Raw genomic sequence first — 20064 nt, 5'->3', positions numbered from 1 at the left:
AGTAATAAGGAACCACTCAGAAGAAAGGGGCATATGCAAAGGACGAGATGGGAGGCGGAATATATAATCCTGAAATCCTTAAAAATTCTCCCATTTCTACCAACAAATGGAAAGAATTATAAAAAATGAAACTCTGCCTATGTTCCTCGTTTGAAAGATATAATGGTGCGGAAACTGACCAGCAAACAACACGGCCTAGTTATAAACAACAATGCAGGTTCTGCCCTGGTGCTGGAAAAACAATGTGAGTCTGGCAGGTCTCTGCACAGTGATGATGGGTGCGAGCACTGACTATGACGAGCTCGAATTTGCGGCCGAAGGTGAGGAGTGAGTAGGTGGAGACGCCGGCCAGCGCGCCAACCACGAGGACGGGCTTGTACCGCAGGAAGTCTGTCAGCAGCAGCGACACCACCAGCAGCGACATGTAGCTGTAGGTCCTCATGGGCAGCACCACCTCGTCCACCTGCGACACCACCATCCCTACATCGATGAGCATGGCCATGTTATGATCACAGGTGATCCCAGGGCATTCTCAAAGTCTTGGTGTCACTATACAAGCCATGCTTGTACTACCCGCACTATGCCCTTTATCTTACATTGTGACTATTAACATTATAAACAGAGTGCGTCCAGCATTCCCTGTTGGCCACCGTTGTGTGACTCTTCAAACTCGACTGCAAACCACGCTCTGCTACCACATGCGACAACTCCTCATGCTTGTCAAACTTATGGCTTCCAGAAATCAATCCTAGGCAACTGCTGGTTTGGTTTTCTTAACATACCATAGGACCTGGCTTACTCCTTCCCCAGTTGTTGAACTGTATTGTATTCTAATGAAATGATATGTGATTTACAGTAACTACACCAATGTAAAGTAAAATTATTGAACCTGGTTACTTTTTGAAAAATTAACTAGCATAACTGAATGGTTTTAGTTTAATGATTGTGTATACTTTGTGTTGTAAACCATGTATAAAATTGAAAACATATTTGAATCATAAAAGGTTTTATGATTTAAAAAAGCTACACAAACTTAAAGTATAAATGGTTGATCCTGGTTAATTTTTGTAACATATGTAAGCGTATCTATTATTATGTTTCAAATAATTGTATAGTTTCTTAATGTCTTACATTTGTGTTAATTTTTTCTGAGTACTTTGTAAATGATTCTATGTAAAATTGACTTGTTCCATAGCATTATGATTTCGACCATAATTAAAAGCTCTACACAATGTAATAAAAAAATTAATTCATCTATAATGACCTAGCTGAATGCAATTTTATGCCAATCTAAAGTAAACTAATTATCAGAGGTGCATTAATTAATTCGCAAAATGGGAGTAAAAATTTTTTTTCACTGGGTTAGTGATTAATGGGTATCAAAAATGTCGCATATTGATATGGCAACATGTTGAACTCCAAACACATATAATTATTCGACCAGAGTCTGTACCATGTGTTCTGGCGGCCCAGTGTTAAGAGAAATAGCATAGTAAAGTGATACCTCTTAAGCTCCTCGAAGTCATCAGTATTCAACAAACGATATTTGCTATGATGTGCAGAGAGGACTGTGGACATTTTATTTGCTAGCAATTATAAGGGACCTGCGAAATTCGTGTTATTATGTGGCTGAAAACTAGACAGCGAGTGTTCGTACATTATTAATGTCCCACCAATATTTGTAAACATTTAATTTGAGACACTTTGGAGAGCTAGAATACAACTTTACAAATCAAAATATTGGTGCCCAAATCATATTCAACTTCGGCAACAGGTAAACTATAAACGCATCCAATGGAAAAAAAAAAATTATCTCGATAATATTAAATTTAATGAAAAAAGTGAATTCTATAAGCCTCTAGAAATTCGAGACCTCGGAAATTCGTAGATTTATTTCTTCTCCTGTTAGGCTGATAAAAAATTCATACTTTTTTTATTGAGCTGACGATCAAATTGCTGTTAATTTAAACATTCCCATTTACGACATTGAACCAAAACTATCGGTTTTCAGCAAAACAAATAACGAAATGCTTACTAACAGATCAAAATGTTTCTCAAGAGAAATTCAGTCAATTTAGTCTGATACCAATAAAATCTGCGACGTTTCAGAGTTTATTTATATGATTCCTTCATGGTATCATCATTTACTGTTATGTAAATGAGGCCCGTAAATAATTGTGTATGTGGCGGTACAGCAATTACTAAAGATGAAACTATAGTAGCTACTCGCATGCAAACCGCCGTTATAAGTTAACGAACCTTTTTAGTAGCTATGTCAGTTATGACCTATTTAAATATGTTTTAAAATTGTTACAAAATACTTGCAGTCATACCCGTCTTCGCAAGGGCTGCAATTTGTTGTTTCAAGTTCATCTGAAGGTATTTTATCAGAATTATTAATCAATCGATAGCTTTGATTTAGTATCTTATCTAATGCGGTTTTGGCTGAAAGTAATAATAATAATAAGACTACCGTACTGATTATCATTATACAACACACTTTGTACTTTAATATTTTTTATGCATACTATAACTCTAATCAGTCCTACAGCTTGAAGAATTAAAAACGTTTTCCCATGGCTTGTACTTGTATACTGAATTTTCAGCTCACTTACTAAGGAATTTGACAATTCACAAAAGTAGTACTAATCATCAACATATTTACTGCTACTGTTGTCTGCATAGAATGTTTTTTAAAAAGCTTCATGTGCTCTGTCAGAGATTTTAGTAAATTTAAGGACATTACAACGAAGAATTAACCTGAAAGAAACCAAGATTTTTTTTTTTGTAATCTCAAATAACTGTTTACTTGTAAACACTACACCATATTCCGACTTCTGAATTGTGTTTCTCTGTAAACAAAGTAAACACCCACCTGGAAAAATAAGAAGGTTTTCGGTGTAGACTCAACACTTATTTTAATACGTTCTTTTCAATGTTTTTTTTTTTGCAATGGAGAAGATTGATTTAAGATGTTTCTATTTTTATTTTTGGACATACACCATTTTCTGTTTACACCGTTTGTCATAAGAAACTTCAATTACAGACATAGAAGATGAATATAATAAACAGATGACTACGCAAACAAATATAAAGCAAGACAAAATCAGCCGATACAAAAAAAATTAAAGAGCATAGACAGCCCAGAAAATTTCTGGAAGGAAATAGTCAAAAATATATAAAAATTACTGCATTGATGGTCAAAGTGGGTTGTCACAGACGAGACAGTTGCGACAAACACAGGAACCCAAAACATATCATATGGAAAGCACAACGACAACACAGAGACACACATGCGAACCCAACAACCAAATTAAAATATATGTATTCTTACTACACAGACGAAATAAATAGGCTTTTTAAGACACAGCATTTACAACGTTTAGAGAACTGAGATCTACGGTGTAACCAGCAAATGGTGTATGTCCACAAAAAATCACTGTATTGTGGTTGTGCTGTCCACGCCATTTGTTTTTAATCACCGTTGGGTTCCTACGTTTTTCACTGTGTTGTCCAAAGTTGTTAATTTATTTTCATTCACTGTTCTTGCCGCAAATGGTTTTTCGTTGATAACCCACTGTGTCCGTCGTGCTGTAATTTTTATTTATGTATTTGTTTTTTAATAATTTCTTCCAGGAATTTTCTGTGTGGTCTATGTTCTTTAATTTTTTGACGTCGGCTGATGTTGATTTGTTTCTGTATGTTTGCATATTCACCTGTTGTATATATTCCTCTTATTTGTGTGTTATTGAGGTTTCTTATGACATACGGTGGACCCAGCAATGGCGTTTGTCTACAAAAACATCTAAATCAACTTATTTTAATGTTTTGTTTTTATAAAAAATTTATCGCTGATACGTTTTTAACCTCAGCGCCCGTTAACTTACGAAGATTGTTCGTACATTTACTAAGATCCCTGAATAATTTGTAACCAGCGTTCTTGGTAAATTATAAGTGAAAATGTTACGTAGTGAGGTTGTCAGTGTTTGTAACGTAACATCGTAGTTTACTTTGCGTGTGAAATTTTGAGAATTGTAAAATTTCAGGTAAGTTGTGTGGTACAGACTATATTGAAGTGGTGCTTTAGGCCTACGTGCCATTTAACTGGTTCCTCACAGCCGCAAATAGCCACTTGACTATGTCGTTGTCATTTGATAATCTCGCCTGGTTCAGCCGTGTTTCCTACATTCTCTCCTTTGATTTACGAGTATTTGTACAAATTGTTTATTTAAAAAAATTATGATAAAGTTTAAACACCGCTCCTCTAGAATACGCGCCAAAAGTTATTTCAAATTTTGTTTCTAAAATTATCCGAAAATTCTAATAGACCATTACTACTCAGGTGTGTGGAATAAAAAAGTTCGTACACTAACTGGATAAAGTTATAATTATATGCAAACGACATGCTTCTAACGGAAATCTTTGACCTCTCCCCACCCACATGGACTCTACCAGTGATAATTCCCGATTGCTACACCATCTCTGCGAAGAATGATACCAACATACTGCTTGAGGTGAAACACTTCGAGTATTAACACGTCACAGAGCCTCCTTACATTTCAACGAAGAAAAGTTTTACTGCATCTGCAGCGGTTTCAAACACCGTCTGAGCTATGGTATTCAAAATTAGTGCATGAGTGCATTATAATCACAGATGTTAAATTTTTTTATATCTTTTATCTCCTGAACGATGTTACACCACACGTTTTTTTTCGATGTAAATACGTATTATTTGTTTAGTCATCACTTTCACACCCGTGAATACACAAGCTATGCTGAAGACAGCAGGCTGTGCTGTATTCCCAGTCCCTGTTCCTTTACATATGACTAAGCATCCTACTTATTCTAAGTAGATACGCTCTAGTGGAATTTTCCTTGAAAGGCTCTTAGGAAACCTTCAAATTTGATGGCATTTCAATGAACGTTTTAGTTGTTCTCTGGTCGTTTCCACGCAAGTTAAGGTGAATGGTCGTGGGCAATTTTATTTGAGAAGTTTCCTATAAGATGGAATTAAACCAATTATGTGATTGTTTAGTGACGCGTCTGGTAATTTAAGGTATTGTCAGATTAGTGTGTTTTTAATTACAGGAAAATAAAAATGTTTGAAATGCAATGTCATTATGCAAATATAATCGTAAATATTTAAATTTTTTTTTGTTAATTGCTATACAATATTCCTTAGTAAGTGAGCTGAACCACTCATTTATTTCCTCCCACTTCTTTAATCATAGCATTGCCCTCAGCAGCACGTGGGTTCGAGTCCCTCCCGCGATCCCGCCAAAGAAACAAATTTTAACAACCCATTAGAAGTAGCCCAGTATCATCCTTTTCACAGACATCCACCCGCGAACTCTATTTCACAACAAGAGGCAGTGGGCGGCATCTGCGGCCTGGAACTCTTCGCGGGGCCCTTGGTTCGTTGCTCAATTCGGGCATAACGGGCCACGAGGCCCGCAATAGCTGTGGTGACAATACAGTTTGCGGCACACTGTGTCGCAGTGTTGTCTGATCAAGCAAACAGTCTGAGCCGAGCTAATCCGTACGGATACGTCGAAGTCGGCGTGCTATTGTAGAAACTCTGTTCCGTTAGTTACATCTCCATTTATTGCTATATCCGAAAACTAATTGCATCGTAGTGGATGCGGCCATCGTCGCGTTGCTTCCGAATTCTCAAAAGGGATGCCGATGCATCCCTTCATTCATACACTAAATCGAAAGGGATGCGACACTCGCATCTACTAACGCGTCCCTGCATCCACTAGGAATCGCGTTTTATTCTGTTTTATACAATATTATTTAAGTTTTTGGCACAAGATTTGTTTAAAACGTTATAAGCGTAAGTAATAAATTAAATAGAGACAAATGAAAACGTTACTAAAAATTACTGATATGCAACCTTTAATCTTATAGATTTAATATTCATTTTAAGTATTTTTTAAATTCTTAATAAACATTTTATTTTGATCGCTAACATTTATAGCCACTAGATACTATGTAATTTTTTTTTAATTAGTCGTTATTATTTTCGTCTTTTCTGAATATTGGTAGAGATATCGACTCGAAATGGCTACGTGCACATTAGTACGACCAATAGTGAACAGGTGGTGCTAGCAGTAAAAGTATTTGGATTCTAGCCATCCATTAGAAATGCGTCCTTTACACTGTGGCTGCGTTTGCTAACGGATGTGCTGTGGACGCGTTCCTACGTATTCGGATGCAGCTTATTGCGTGATCCGTCTCCGATTCCGTGTCATTGTAGAATGAGCCTTATGCTATTTGCGCTCGCTGAGATGCACATGCCAATAATAAGTTTGCACGCGAACCCGCATCAGCTGGCAAACAGCTGTTCGTGTGACGAGTCAATTAGGCACAAGTTCGCAGCCCGTTTGAGCAGTGAACATCTAGAGTATGGATTCTAATTACTCTCGAACAAGAGCCGGCAAGGTGCCATCAAGCCTTACTGACAATGCTCAAACGGCAGTCCGGAGATGTTTTCACTTCACCACTGACTGTTAACTGCCGGAGTATATCGACCAATCAAATTTTCATACTGGACATCGCATGATAAAAGCATGCATATTGTTAGTTTATTCTTATTTTAAGTTTACGATAACGAACGAAATATTATGAAACATCAATAAGGAAAAATAATTTACAGAAAGGTTGAATAATTTTGAACCATATTGGTTAAAATTATATACAGCATTTACAAATATAATTTATATACTAAAAATTTACCAATTACTTAATTGTAAATGCAAATTGACAATTGAAATAAATAAAATAGAATTTTTAAAGAGAAACGCGTAGTTAGGTACTATCTAAACTAAACAACAAAATGGCAAATTAAAAAATTCAAATTGAAAATTACATTCGGTTGCCGACTCATTTTTAACGATTAATAAAAATGTTAGATTACTGCAGCAATTGCGGAGGGTCTAGAAGTTCCTCATATTAGCGACTCGCTTTTCCTTGATTGCAATAATATACAGCATTTAAATTTACATCTGAATACATTTGAATTATTTTTTAAATATTGCTTTTGTGGCCTTCATTTTTAAATGCTGATAAGAGATAAGTGGACAGAAGAGGCCGCATCGTGCATGAATGACGAGAATATAAAAACAATAATAGAATCCGAACGACTTTAACAGAATTCGAAGGGGTTAGTTTGGTCGGTTAGCTATTGTCATGACGGAGACCTGAATGTACACAAATATAAACATATTTAAATAGTGAATATTAAAAAAAATGCAAACTGTAGTTTATAAAATAAGGCCTTGAAACCAAAAAATAAACAAATATGAAATAATTTGGCTTAAAAGTAAATATGACAACACAATCTTGGAAATAAATAATTTAAATGATTTTATTTTATAATTGGATAATATAATGTTTAAATACGTTAAAACTAGTTCTAAATCTGACGCCATAAACATATTCGCCAATGAGAATAATGATGAGTACAGAGCAAACTGTAAAATCATCCGCGAACATAATTATTTCCTAACAAAAGTTTTAATGGAGTTTTTTTATCACTTCATCTAGGGTACCAGTTTGTTAAATTTGTTTTCAGTTAAATTGCTTTGAACTGACAACCAAGTACCCGAGAATGCGAGAATGTAAATAATTTGATAAACGTTTGTAGGAATGAAAATAACATATTTATTTCGTATGAAGCTCTTAGCAAAGCATATATAGCCTACCGTGCTGCCATCTATGTATTATAATGTAAAGCAGATGCATTGAACAAGTGAATGTGCAATGTATATTTTTGTAAATGGAATAGAAGTATTAATGTAAAATTACAGATATTTGTAAATTTGTACATTTACATGAAAACAACTGCATCGCTACAAAATAGTGATCTTAGCAATACTGGGTTCGGATTCTTACCCGGGCATGTGTACTTTGTTTTGTCTTGGTACCTCTAATAGTTCGAGCTTTCCCAGTATTAACTGCGCACATAATATACGTAATAAAAACAAAATAAATTCCAATTATTGAATATCCGATTAAGTATCATTTCCGTAGTTTAACAATACATAAATACTTCAGTAAATTTTTTTTGTAAGATGTACTCTCCTTACCTCGTAAAATGTATTTCATATATTTAAGTAAAAATAACCGTAGCCATGTGTTGTACAAAGTTACAATATCTGTCTTGTGGTAATTAATATTTTTTTTTCGGTAGTTGGTTTCCAAAAAGGAAAAGGGAAGCAGTGTTTCTGTGTGTGGCACGCTGAGGCATCGGCCAGACGCGACTGCGGCGAACGCGGCGGGCGAGGCTGACCTGCGTGGTGGAGATGTTGAGCACGGGCCCCGTCATGTAGGCCACGCCGAACGGCTTGGACGGCCGGAACTCCTTGAGGAAGCCGACGAGGCACAGCAGCAGCGCGATGCGCGCCTGCTCGCCCGGCATGGCGGCGGGCTTCTGGCGGGGCTGTCCCCGGGGTTATCAGACGGCGGCGACCACCTCCACCACCGCCGCCGTCGCGTCGGCCCCTCTCCACCTGGACTCCCCGGTCTGCAGTCGGGCGTCACGCGACACGTCTCCAATCACACACAACTCTCAATCACATTAAAGGATGTCCCAGTTTCAGTTTGATTATCACTATTTGCAACAACACCATTTGAAGGTAAACTAACCTGGTTTTTCTTACAAATGTCCAATATGTGCACCTTCAGTTATACGGCACAAATCCGACCTAAAGTCCAATTCTTCCCACACTTTGGCTAACACGTACGGGGTAATGGAAGTAGCTTGGCTTCTGGGTTGTAGCCGTGTCCTTGGCGAATAATCCACCGACGTTTCGGTCGAAATTGCAGTCGCCGTCATCAGGGAGCAGTTACCTACTGATAACTGCTCCCTGATGATGGCGACTGCAATATCGACTGCAAAGTAGGTGAATTATTCGCCAAGGACACGGCTACAAACCAGAAGCCAAGCTACTTCAGACAATGGCCGTGAAAGCCTGCGAACATTATCATCCTCTTCAGTTCTGTATCTCAACTCTGGCAATTCATTAGGTAGCGGCTTAAAGTAGACACAATATTTTATAAAGCCCCAAAAGAAAAAAATCTCTTGGCGTTGTGTCAGGTGAACGTGGCTCAGATCAATTTATTAATGAAGCAACCCCCGGTAGACATTACTGGCTGACTAACAGGGCTGTCATCATTGCCTTTTGCGGACCCAAGGGCCGAGTACCTCACTTCAGCATCGGACCCCGGAGCCCGCTAGGAGTGCCAGGCTACGGAACGCAGCCCATTACCTCGAGGTGTGACCCTATGACTCTTCGGTTTTGGAGCGCAGGTATGCGTGCCCTAGAAACAGCATCGCGTATCAGCAACGCTGAACCATAGAATGCCGGATTAAATATCTTTCACCGTACCAATGGTCTGCGTATTCCTCCCGCCACTGCTGTAAGCAAATTTATGTGGTCGTCAATTGTTGCTTGACAAACATCATGTGCTTCTTTGCCTGTGACATTTTGGAAATGACTACCAATTGGTTCTACTTTTGAGAACTATAATACAGCATGCCCATAAAAGAATGTACCAGATATACATTTTAATAGTATCAACTGAATGTGTTGTAGAGTTTTGGTTCAAGATCACAATTGAAGAGTAACTCAAAAAGTTTTAGACAAGCGAGTGAGTGAGTATTGCTTTGTTGTTTTCTCGCTTGCAGTGCCACCTACGCAAAATGTCGACTCCTGAGCGTAAACCATTACTGTTCTGCAATTCGCTAAGAGTGAATCTGTAATTTTAAGTTTAACGTGCGTTTCTTTTAAAGTTTGATTGTTGTAGTCACCGACCATTGGATTGGTCGCAATGGTCAAGACGACAAGGCTCATTCTCGCTGGCCTTCACGTTCACCTGACATAACACCATGCTACTTTTTTTTTTCCTTTGGGGCTTTATAAATGATCGTGTCTAAGTTCTACCGCTACCTAATGGTTTGGCATTGATGGGACACAGAATTGAAGAGGCTTTTGTTTCCATTACTCAAAATATGTTAACCAAAGTGTGCGAAGAATTGGACTTTTAGGTTGGATGTGTGCCGTATAATTAAAGATGCACAAAATCAAACATTTGTAAGAAAAACTAGGTTAACTTACCTTCAAATAATGTATATTTTTCTGTAAATAGTTCAAATTAAAACTGTTTTAATATACCACTGAAACTGGGACATTATTTTATGAACATCCTACTGTATTTCAGAAAGTTACTTGACACAAACAATCCCAAATATTCGAATCTCCCTCATTTTATGTAATTTAATATTTACGTCTCACACATTTTTGACAACCAGCAAGAAAAGGTTTGGCCCATTGCTCAAGCCCAACAACTTTTAACTCACAAACTGTTTCCATAGCAATATTTAACTTGAGTTTTCTTATCACAATGCTATCGCCAGAGGCACCCAGGTGGCATTGCACACCCAGAGATAGTTTCCCAACCGAGCAACTGGTGTGAGCCCTAGTCGGTTATCAACACAAAGAAAAATACTGGCGGGTTAAGTGTTTAGAGTACTCGCTTTCCACCCAGGGGATCTGGGAATGGAGTTCTAATCGTCTTGGCAGGAGGAAGGTAAGTGATAGGACCACTCAGACAATGGAATACTGGTAGGTTAAGTGGTTTAGATTACTCGCTTTCCACCCAGGGAATATTGGAATGCAGTCCTAATTGTCTTGACGGGAGAAAGGTGAGTGGTAGTCACACTCAGCCAATGAAATACTGGTAGGTTAAGTGGTTTAGTTTACTCGCTTTCCACCCAGGGGATCTGGAAATGGAGTCCTAATCGTCTTTACGGGAGAAAGGTGAGTGGTAGTCACACTCAGCCAATGAAATACTGGTGGGTTAAGTAGTTTAGATTACTCGCCTTCCATGCAGGGGATCTTAGAATGTAGTCCTAATCGTCTTGGCGGCAGGAAGGTGGGTGATAGTACCACTCAGCCAATGGAATTCGGCCCACGCGAAGAAATTTTAGCAAGAGTTTAAGTTGGCCGCCTTGCTGGACGCACGATCTCTAGAAGCGTGGCGGCGCTAAGGGTGACACCGGCTCGCGCATCACATGTCTCTTCGCCTATACGTGCCAGGCACCGAACTGGCGCGCAGTCTTCTCGTCGATAACGTGCGTCTATGGCACTTTAAGCGGCAACCCTTTTTTTTGATGGTTGAAAATTAAAAATTAAGTCTCCTTACACTTCCAAATATCATTTACAATACAGAGAGTCCATAAAATAATGCCCCAGTTTCAATGCTATAATATAACACTTTAATTTAGACTATTTACAACAAATCACACATCAAATGGAAGGTAAACTAACCTAGTTTTTGTAACGATTGTTCAATATGTGCACTTTAGCTATACGGCACACATCCAACCTGAAGTCCAATAACGTAGGTAGGTACGATCTTTTATAAAGCCCCAAAAGGAAAAAAATCGCATGCTGTTATGGCAGGTGAATGTAGAGGCCAGCAAAAAAGAGCTCTGTCGTCTCGATTTGCCTATCCTATCGGTGGATTTTTTTGCCACATGGGGTATCACAATTGAACTTTAAACTAAACGTGCGTTTAACTGAAATTACATATTCACCCATAGTGAATTGCACAACACAAAATCATTTACGCTTAGGGGTCACCATTTTGCGTAGGTGGCGTTTCAAGTGAGAATATAACAAAAAATTGCTCGCGCATACGCTTATCTAAAACAGTTTTAGTTACTCTTTAATTGTGACCTTGAAATAACACTCTACAACGCTTACAGTTGATATTATTATAATTTATATCTGGGACATTCGTTTATGGACATACTGTACTGTGTGTACAATTTCTTCATACTTAAAAAGTCCGTCAAAACATCCGTTAGCCTTTTAAACTGTCCAAAAAGTACTCGCTATAGACGAAACCTTGAAACAAAACTTGTATACACAAGTGCAGTGTTATTCGTAATCAGATACTTTTATTCAATATTGAGCGGTTTGTAAATGACCCGTTAACGACTGAAGTTCTGCACTGTTTTTAGCAAATTTGACAGGAAACCACCTTAACGTAAATTTTCAATCTGTATTGAAGTGAAGAATCTTGATTGAAAAGTCATCATGAATGCTGGTGGACTGAATAAGTGCATGCATTGAGATATAGCATCTTGTCGCCATCGATGCCATTACATACTGAGGAGTGGAGTGATGTAGACGAAGGATAATTCAATCACGTGTCAACGGCATCTACTAGCTACGTAAATACAAGTGTATCAAAAATTTTCAAGCAAACACTAAAAAACATTAGGTTAAAAAAACGTCAGCGTGTCTTTTGGTACTCGCCAGTGATGTGTAAACATATAACCTCGGTAACGAGCAAATTCGTGTGTTCTCATGTTGCAATTAAAATTATAATATGAAACTCGGACACCAAATTTAAAGTAGAATTCTTTGAAACAACGCCAAACGCGATAAATAATTGAAAAAAAATTAATATAAAGTAAAACTGTTACAATGTTTTCACTTTATGAAACCTAACAATATTATGTTTAACAAGATGGTATTCTCGTTTGTTTAGGTTATACGGACTATTGTACTTCAGGCGCGTTGAGGGTGAAATTTTAGAATGCATCAAAAATGCAATGAAATAAGCTGCATTACACAATGGAAATCCAACATGTTGAAAGTCCAATGCGCATGCATGCAGAAACTTATAGCCACGAGCTTAAGTCGTCAAGAGGGTGGACTCACGGGAGGTGTACTGCGTGTATTGGTGTACAAAAGTAAACTTTATGGTCGTAAAATTATTGAAGTATTTTTCCCACTAAAAGTTGCAGTCCAATAGATCCCGGATTCAGAGTTGATTTTCTACAAGGAATTGTATTAAAATTCTGCCCATCTTGTTAAAATTAATTAAAAAAGGTATTGCTATCAACTTTTCACACTAAAATATTAACTTGAAACAGTAATTTTATAATAAAATTTGTACTTAAAAATCTTAAATGTCGAATCTTCGTTAAGGTTTGTTTTTGTAAGTATTCGGACTGATTTATGTCGTTTAAGCAAAGAAAAAAACACGTATACAAACATATGCTTAGTGTTAAAAAATGTGTTTTTAATGATTCATATTAAAATTTTATTTTTAATAATTCTATGTTAAATTTCGTGTCCAAGTTTCGTATTTTAAGTATATTTTCAACATGAGAATACATAAATTTTATAAGTTTTTTTTCGCTTTTATCAGAACCGTTTTATTATATACTAGCTGACCCGGCGAACTTCGTACCGCCTTAGCGTAGCAATGATGCACTACTTTATTTTGTATAGCTGACCTATCTTAGGTATGAGTACCTATTCAATTTGAACTGGAATCTATAATATCCTCCATATAAAAATGAATCCATAATTCCCTGGTATCACTATAACTGAAAAGGACCTTACTAATTTAATTAAATAAAAAACAAAATATATATTGTCAAAATAGTGTTTATTCCATAGGATTCAATAATTCCACTAATGTTTTTACAAATTGCTATTGAACAACATGGCATTTTTAAGTAAACAATGAGCTCAATACCACGCGAGTAGTATATGATAGCCGGTCCTGAAACTGGCTTCTGGCTGTGGTGTGTGTGTCCTATCCGCCATCTTGGATTGTGACGTCACGGCGGCCATCTTGGACGAGCGTAACGTGACAATATGCGTAACGTGACACTTTTTCGTGCGTTCAGCCGTCGTAACGGGACACAGCGTAACGGGACACAGCGTAACGGGACAAGTATATCACGGCGGCCATTTTGGATCCGACATTTTTATGACGTCATTGTGTTCTCGAAAATTCCGGCGATGTGTTTTCCGCCATTTTGAATCATGACGTCACCGTTGCAATTTTCGTTACGGCAGCCATCTTTAACTTTTTTATTTATTATCCGATTTTAACGATTTTTTTTTAAATTTATAAAAAAATTAAATTAATAAAATTTTAATAAATTATTAATAAAAAAATTACATAAACGACACGGAGCTCGGAGTCCTCGGTTCGAACCCGACAGAGGCAAAAAAAAATATAAAATGACGACCAATCCTTCCCCCACGGTGGATGCAAGCAGAATGACCCCCACCACTTATGTCAATGCACATATACCATCAGGTAGTATGACGTCATGTCCGTCATCTTGAAATTTGGACGCCATCTTGGAAATCCGTAATTTTTATGTTAGAAAATCGGGAAAAATTCCAAAATTCATCAAAAAATTAACGTAATAGAATTCTGATTGATTATATCGATGTTCGTCCTTGGTTCGAAACCGGTGAGGGCAAAAAATAAAAAAAAATCAGATCCTTCCTCCACAGAGGCCACCTACAGACTGACCTACCACCACCAATAACTAGGTATTTACCATCAGCTGGTATGACATCATGTCCGCCATCTTGTCTTTGTCCGCTGGAGGGATCCATCTTGTTTTCGTCTGCTAGAGTGTGCTGGAGTCATGTTAGTATAATGTTCTGTTCACCATAACTTTGACCTTGACCTTGGACTTTGACCTTGACCTTGAAATTTGACCTTGACCTTGAACTTTGACCTTGACCTTGAAATTTGACCTTGACCTTGAACTTTGACCTTGACCTTAAACTTTGACCTTGACCTTAAACTTTGACCTTGACCTTGAAAATTGACCTTAGCCTTTGACCTTGACCTTGAACTTTGACCTTGACCTTGAACTTTGACCTTGACCTTGAAATTTGACCTTGACCTTGATGTCCATCACGGATCCGTCATTTTATGTTCAGTACATGTTACCAGGAGCTGCCACATGCTAGTGGTCATTGCCACCATCATGTTTTCGTCTGCTGGAGGACTCCATATTGTGTGTACTCGTCTTTCCATCATGATAATTTTTTAATAACATGCTACAGTGCAGTAATCATTTATTATTACTCAGGTGCCCGACATCTTGAAATTCGGCCGACATCTTGAAATCATGTAATTATTTAGTTAGAAATGCGGGAAAAATTCCAATAGTCTCCGTAAAAATCAATTATTAATTTACAAATTGAATCGATGGATCCCTGTCCACGGTTCGATTCTTGACCAGAGACAGTTGTAACTAATTATTAAATAAATGTTAGGTTCTGTTTTCCATAACCTTTCGCAGAGTTAATTAATCATTCACTCTACGAAAAAAAAACTCAAGTCAATATACCGGACCAACGAATTAAATCAGTGCCGATTAGCCTATTATGAAAGTCTAATTTTTCAATAATCTGAATAACATATAAACCGTTCATGTACAAAGCCACACATATAGATCAATTGTCTTCAGACCATGAGACCGAGTCATGTCATTATCAGACGTATAGGCTAGTCATTTCAGGACCACATGACCTTCGTAATCCATCGTGACATTTTTATACATTCTAAAGGACCAAGTGACCTTGAAAAATATTTTAGTAACACCAAGAGGTGATAAACTAGTATATATTCAATCACTACATTTTGTACTACGTGCAATCAACAAAAAAGGAAGCACCAACAACGAAAAGACAGCACCACCAACGAAAAGGAAGCACATTTGGAAGCACCAACAAAGAAAAGGCAGCACCGCCAACGAAAAGGAAGCACATTTGGAAGCACCGACAAAGAAAAGACAGCACCGCCAACGAAAAGGAAGCACATTTGGAAGCACCGTCAACGAAAAGGCAGCACCGACAACGAAAAGGAAGCACATTTGGAAGCACTGATAACGAAAAGGCAGCACCGACAACGAAAAGGAAGCACATTTGGAAGCACTGACAACGAAAAGGCAGCACCGACAACGAAAAGGAAGCACATTTGGAAGCACCGACAAAGAAAAGGCAGCACCGCCAACGAAAAGGAAGCACATTTGGAAGCACCGACAAAGAAAAGACAGCACTGACAACGAAAAGGAAGCACATTTGGAAGCACCGTCAACGAAAAGGCAGCACCGACAACGAAAAGGAAGCACATTTGGAAGCACCGACAACGAAAAGGCAGCACCGACAACGAAAAGGAAGCACATTTGGAAGCACTGACAACGAAAAGGCAGCACCGACAACGAAAAGGAAGCACATTTGGAAGCACCGTCAACGAAAAGGCAGCACCGACAACGAAAAGGAAGCACATTTGGAAGCACTGATAACGAAAAGGCAGCACCGACAACGAAAAGGAAGCACATTTGGAAGCACTGACAACGAAAAGGCAGCACCGACAACGAAAAGGAAGCACATTTGGAAGCACCGACAAAGAAAAGGCAGCACCGCCAACGAAAAGGAAGCACATTTGGAAGCACTGACAACGAAAAGACAGCACCGACAACGAAAAGGCAGCACATTTGGAAGCACTGACAACGAAAAGGCAGCACAGGCATCGAAAAGGAAGCACATTTGGAAGCACCGACAACGAAAAGGCAGCACCGCCAACGAAAATGCAGCTCATTTGGAAGCACCGACATCGAAAAGGAAGCACCATCAACGAAAAGGCCGCACCATCAACGAAAAGGAAGCACATTTGGAAGCACAAGTTACGAGAACTTAGTCTTAGTTAGAAATCTGTATACAAGAAAAAAAAACATTAAATTTTTATAATTGCAATTATTTATTTCTTTACATTATACAAATACAAGTAAAACAAGCCATTATTATATGTAGCCAGCTTTCCTCAGTTCTTTGAGTATGAATGATATTTCTTTGATGCACGAATAATTTCCTGCACAAAGCGAGTCATGTAGAAGTCTTAGCCGGTCAACCAATATGTTTGGATCGTTCCATGAAGTGTAATCAGTCTCTTCTACCACCATCTTACTTGTTTGATTATTATAAATATTATTTTCTCTGGTGTCTTCCGTTTTAACTCCATCCTCAGGGTTACTTTCATTATCGAGACAATGATCATCACAAGCTTGATCCGATTTATTTAATATATCACGTTGTTTCCATCGTTTCGGTCTCAGGACACCACCACAGTCTTCGATCTTGCCTGCTTTAGTTGCTTCATCACAGTCTATACCTTTGTCAACAGCCGCAGAGTCACTGTAACAATCACCGTAGAAGGCATCATCTTCACCCAGATTACCGTAAGAATTCGATGTCGATGATGTCGAAGCGTCTTCATCGTCTTCATGCTTCCTTTTTAGGAGTCCATCATTTTTACAAAGTAGGAAAGATCTTTTTGAATTCGGCTGGAATGTATTCTCACTTTTTACGTTAAAGATTCTTCCATTGTCTTCATTCTTCCATAAATCATAATCGTCCTTCAATTTAAGTTCTTTGTCGAGATCGGAAGAACCGCGATCATAATCTCTCCCAAGACAAGGAAAATTATTGTCGTAATGCAGATCACTCTTTCTTAGTCTAGTAGAGCCATCGTTGTCCTCTAGCTTGTACACAGGCTTGACGTTACAAGTTCTGTCATGTCTTTTTAAGCTCTCTCTCCGCGTAAACGACTTGCTACATCGAACACAACTTATCATATTACGTAGTGGATTTTTATCACAGTCATTCTTCTCGTGTTGTCTTCCATTCTTTCTCAAGATAAATTCTTTGCTGCAAAACTTACACCTGTGTCCTTTCGTTACACCATCAGTCACCGAATCAGGATTCATATTAGTTACTGAGACTATGGTCAGATGCAAACTGAATTAATTAAATTAGATACATTACTTAAATATAATTTTTAATATTTCATCTGCAAGAATTAAGTTACATCATACAAAAGAAATTGTTACATGTGGTCTCGATTATTAGCATGTGATGTCGCCACGTGTTGTGTTGAGTCATAATTTATTTAGTTGTTTTATGTGGTATGCGGGAAGCTCACTAACGATCGCAAAACAAGGATGGCTTCGCTAGACATCTAGGAGAAGGAAGTTCATCTTACATGTTAGTGCTCCACGGATGTCTCATGACATATTATTTGACTGAGTAATGGTTGCTTAATTTTTATTTCCACCTGGTAAAAAAATTACAAGTGCTGATTTAGTAACAGATATTCTCGAATTAAATGTAACTCTAAATAACACGTCATGACTCATTAGGTAAAAAATCCGTCATGCAGAGAGCGGTTTCTCATAATAGACAGAAACACTTGAAGAATCCACAGGAATAATCAGGAGTTCATGGAGAAATCCATCATAATATTGAAAAAATAATAGGGAGCACACGGAGAAAACCATCACACGTTTCTTTGTTATCATATAAATACAGAAAAAATATTTAATAATAAAATTAATTAATAAAAAATTTAAATTGAAAAAAAAAATTAAATTGAAAGCAGGAATAATCAGGTGCACACGGAGAAAACCATCATAATATTGACATGGATAATCAGATGCACTCGGAGAAAACCACCACACGTTTTCTTTGATATCATAAAATTACAGGGAAAAATTTTTTTAAAAATAAATAAAAAAAATTCAAAAAAGGAAAAAATTACCAAAATACATAAATAGATTCTGCTAGCTTGTGAACTTCTCATTGTGTAACAAAGATAGAGTTCTAGTACAAGCCAGAATTTTATGTATTTTGGTAATTTTTTCCTTTTTTGAATTTTTTTTATTTATTTTTAAAAAAATTTTTCCCTGTAATTTTATGATATCAAAGAAAACGTGTGGTGGTTTTCTCCGAGTGCATCTGATTATCCATGTCAATATTATGATGGTTTTCTCCGTGTGCACCTGATTATTCCTGCTTTCAATTTAATTTTTTTTTTTCAATTTAAATTTTTTTATTAATTTATTTTATTATTAAATATTTTTTCTGTATTTATATGATAACAAAGAAACGTGTGATGGTTTTCTCCGTGTGCTCCCTATTATTTTTTCAATATTATGATGGATTTCTCCATGAACTCCTGATTATTCCTGTGGATTCTTCAAGTGTTTCTGTCTATTATGAGAAACCGCTCTCTGCATGACGGATTTTTTACCTAATGAGTCATGACGTGTTATTTAGAGTTACATTTAATTCGAGAATATCTGTTACTAAATCAGCACTTGTAATTTTTTTACCAGGTGGAAATAAAAATTAAGCAACCATTACTCAGTCAAATAATATGTCATGAGACATCCGTGGAGCACTAACATGTAAGATGAACTTCCTTCTCCTAGATGTCTAGCGAAGCCATCCTTGTTTTGCGATCGTTAGTGAGCTTCCCGCATACCACATAAAACAACTAAATAAATTATGACTCAACACAACACGTGGCGACATCACATGCTAATAATCGAGACCACATGTAACAATTTCTTTTGTATGATGTAACTTAATTCTTGCAGATGAAATATTAAAAATTATATTTAAGTAATGTATCTAATTTAATTAATTCAGTTTGCATCTGACCATAGTCTCAGTAACTAATATGAATCCTGATTCGGTGACTGATGGTGTAACGAAAGGACACAGGTGTAAGTTTTGCAGCAAAGAATTTATCTTGAGAAAGAATGGAAGACAACACGAGAAGAATGACTGTGATAAAAATCCACTACGTAATATGATAAGTTGTGTTCGATGTAGCAAGTCGTTTACGCGGAGAGAGAGCTTAAAAAGACATGACAGAACTTGTAACGTCAAGCCTGTGTACAAGCTAGAGGACAACGATGGCTCTACTAGACTAAGAAAGAGTGATCTGCATTACGACAATAATTTTCCTTGTCTTGGGAGAGATTATGATCGCGGTTCTTCCGATCTCGACAAAGAACTTAAATTGAAGGACGATTATGATTTATGGAAGAATGAAGACAATGGAAGAATCTTTAACGTAAAAAGTGAGAATACATTCCAGCCGAATTCAAAAAGATCTTTCCTACTTTGTAAAAATGATGGACTCCTAAAAAGGAAGCATGAAGACGATGAAGACGCTTCGACATCATCGACATCGAATTCTTACGGTAATCTGGGTGAAGATGATGCCTTCTACGGTGATTGTTACAGTGACTCTGCGGCTGTTGACAAAGGTATAGACTGTGATGAAGCAACTAAAGCAGGCAAGATCGAAGACTGTGGTGGTGTCCTGAGACCGAAACGATGGAAACAACGTGATATATTAAATAAATCGGATCAA

The 20064-nt window shown here is 37.4% G+C and overlaps 1 protein-coding gene across 2 annotated transcripts in view; it reads right to left on the bottom strand.

Moving 5' to 3' along the window:
• Window positions 1–10139, bottom strand: part of LOC134542463 (thiamine transporter 1-like) — a 30261-nt gene extending 20122 nt beyond the window's left edge. Inside the window, exons 1-3 of one of the 2 annotated variants that reach the window (XM_063386764.1) lie at window positions 10122–10139; window positions 8294–8553; window positions 293–463 (exon numbers count right to left, since the gene is read on the bottom strand). In XM_063386764.1, the coding sequence (XP_063242834.1) occupies window positions 293–463; window positions 8294–8422 (300 nt within the window). In that variant the 5' untranslated portion in view covers window positions 8423–8553; window positions 10122–10139. Of the gene's footprint in view, window positions 1–292; window positions 464–8293; window positions 8813–10121 lie in introns of those variants that run through there. The other variant, XM_063386763.1, reaches the window with a different exon arrangement.
• Window positions 10140–20064: the final 9925 nt, after the last annotated feature.

This window comes from Bacillus rossius (genome assembly GCF_032445375.1).
Source record: "Bacillus rossius redtenbacheri isolate Brsri chromosome 4 unlocalized genomic scaffold, Brsri_v3 Brsri_v3_scf4_2, whole genome shotgun sequence".
Lineage (NCBI taxonomy): Eukaryota > Metazoa > Arthropoda > Insecta > Phasmatodea > Bacillidae > Bacillus > Bacillus rossius.
This window is presented reverse-complemented; position numbering and strand designations above follow the sequence as displayed.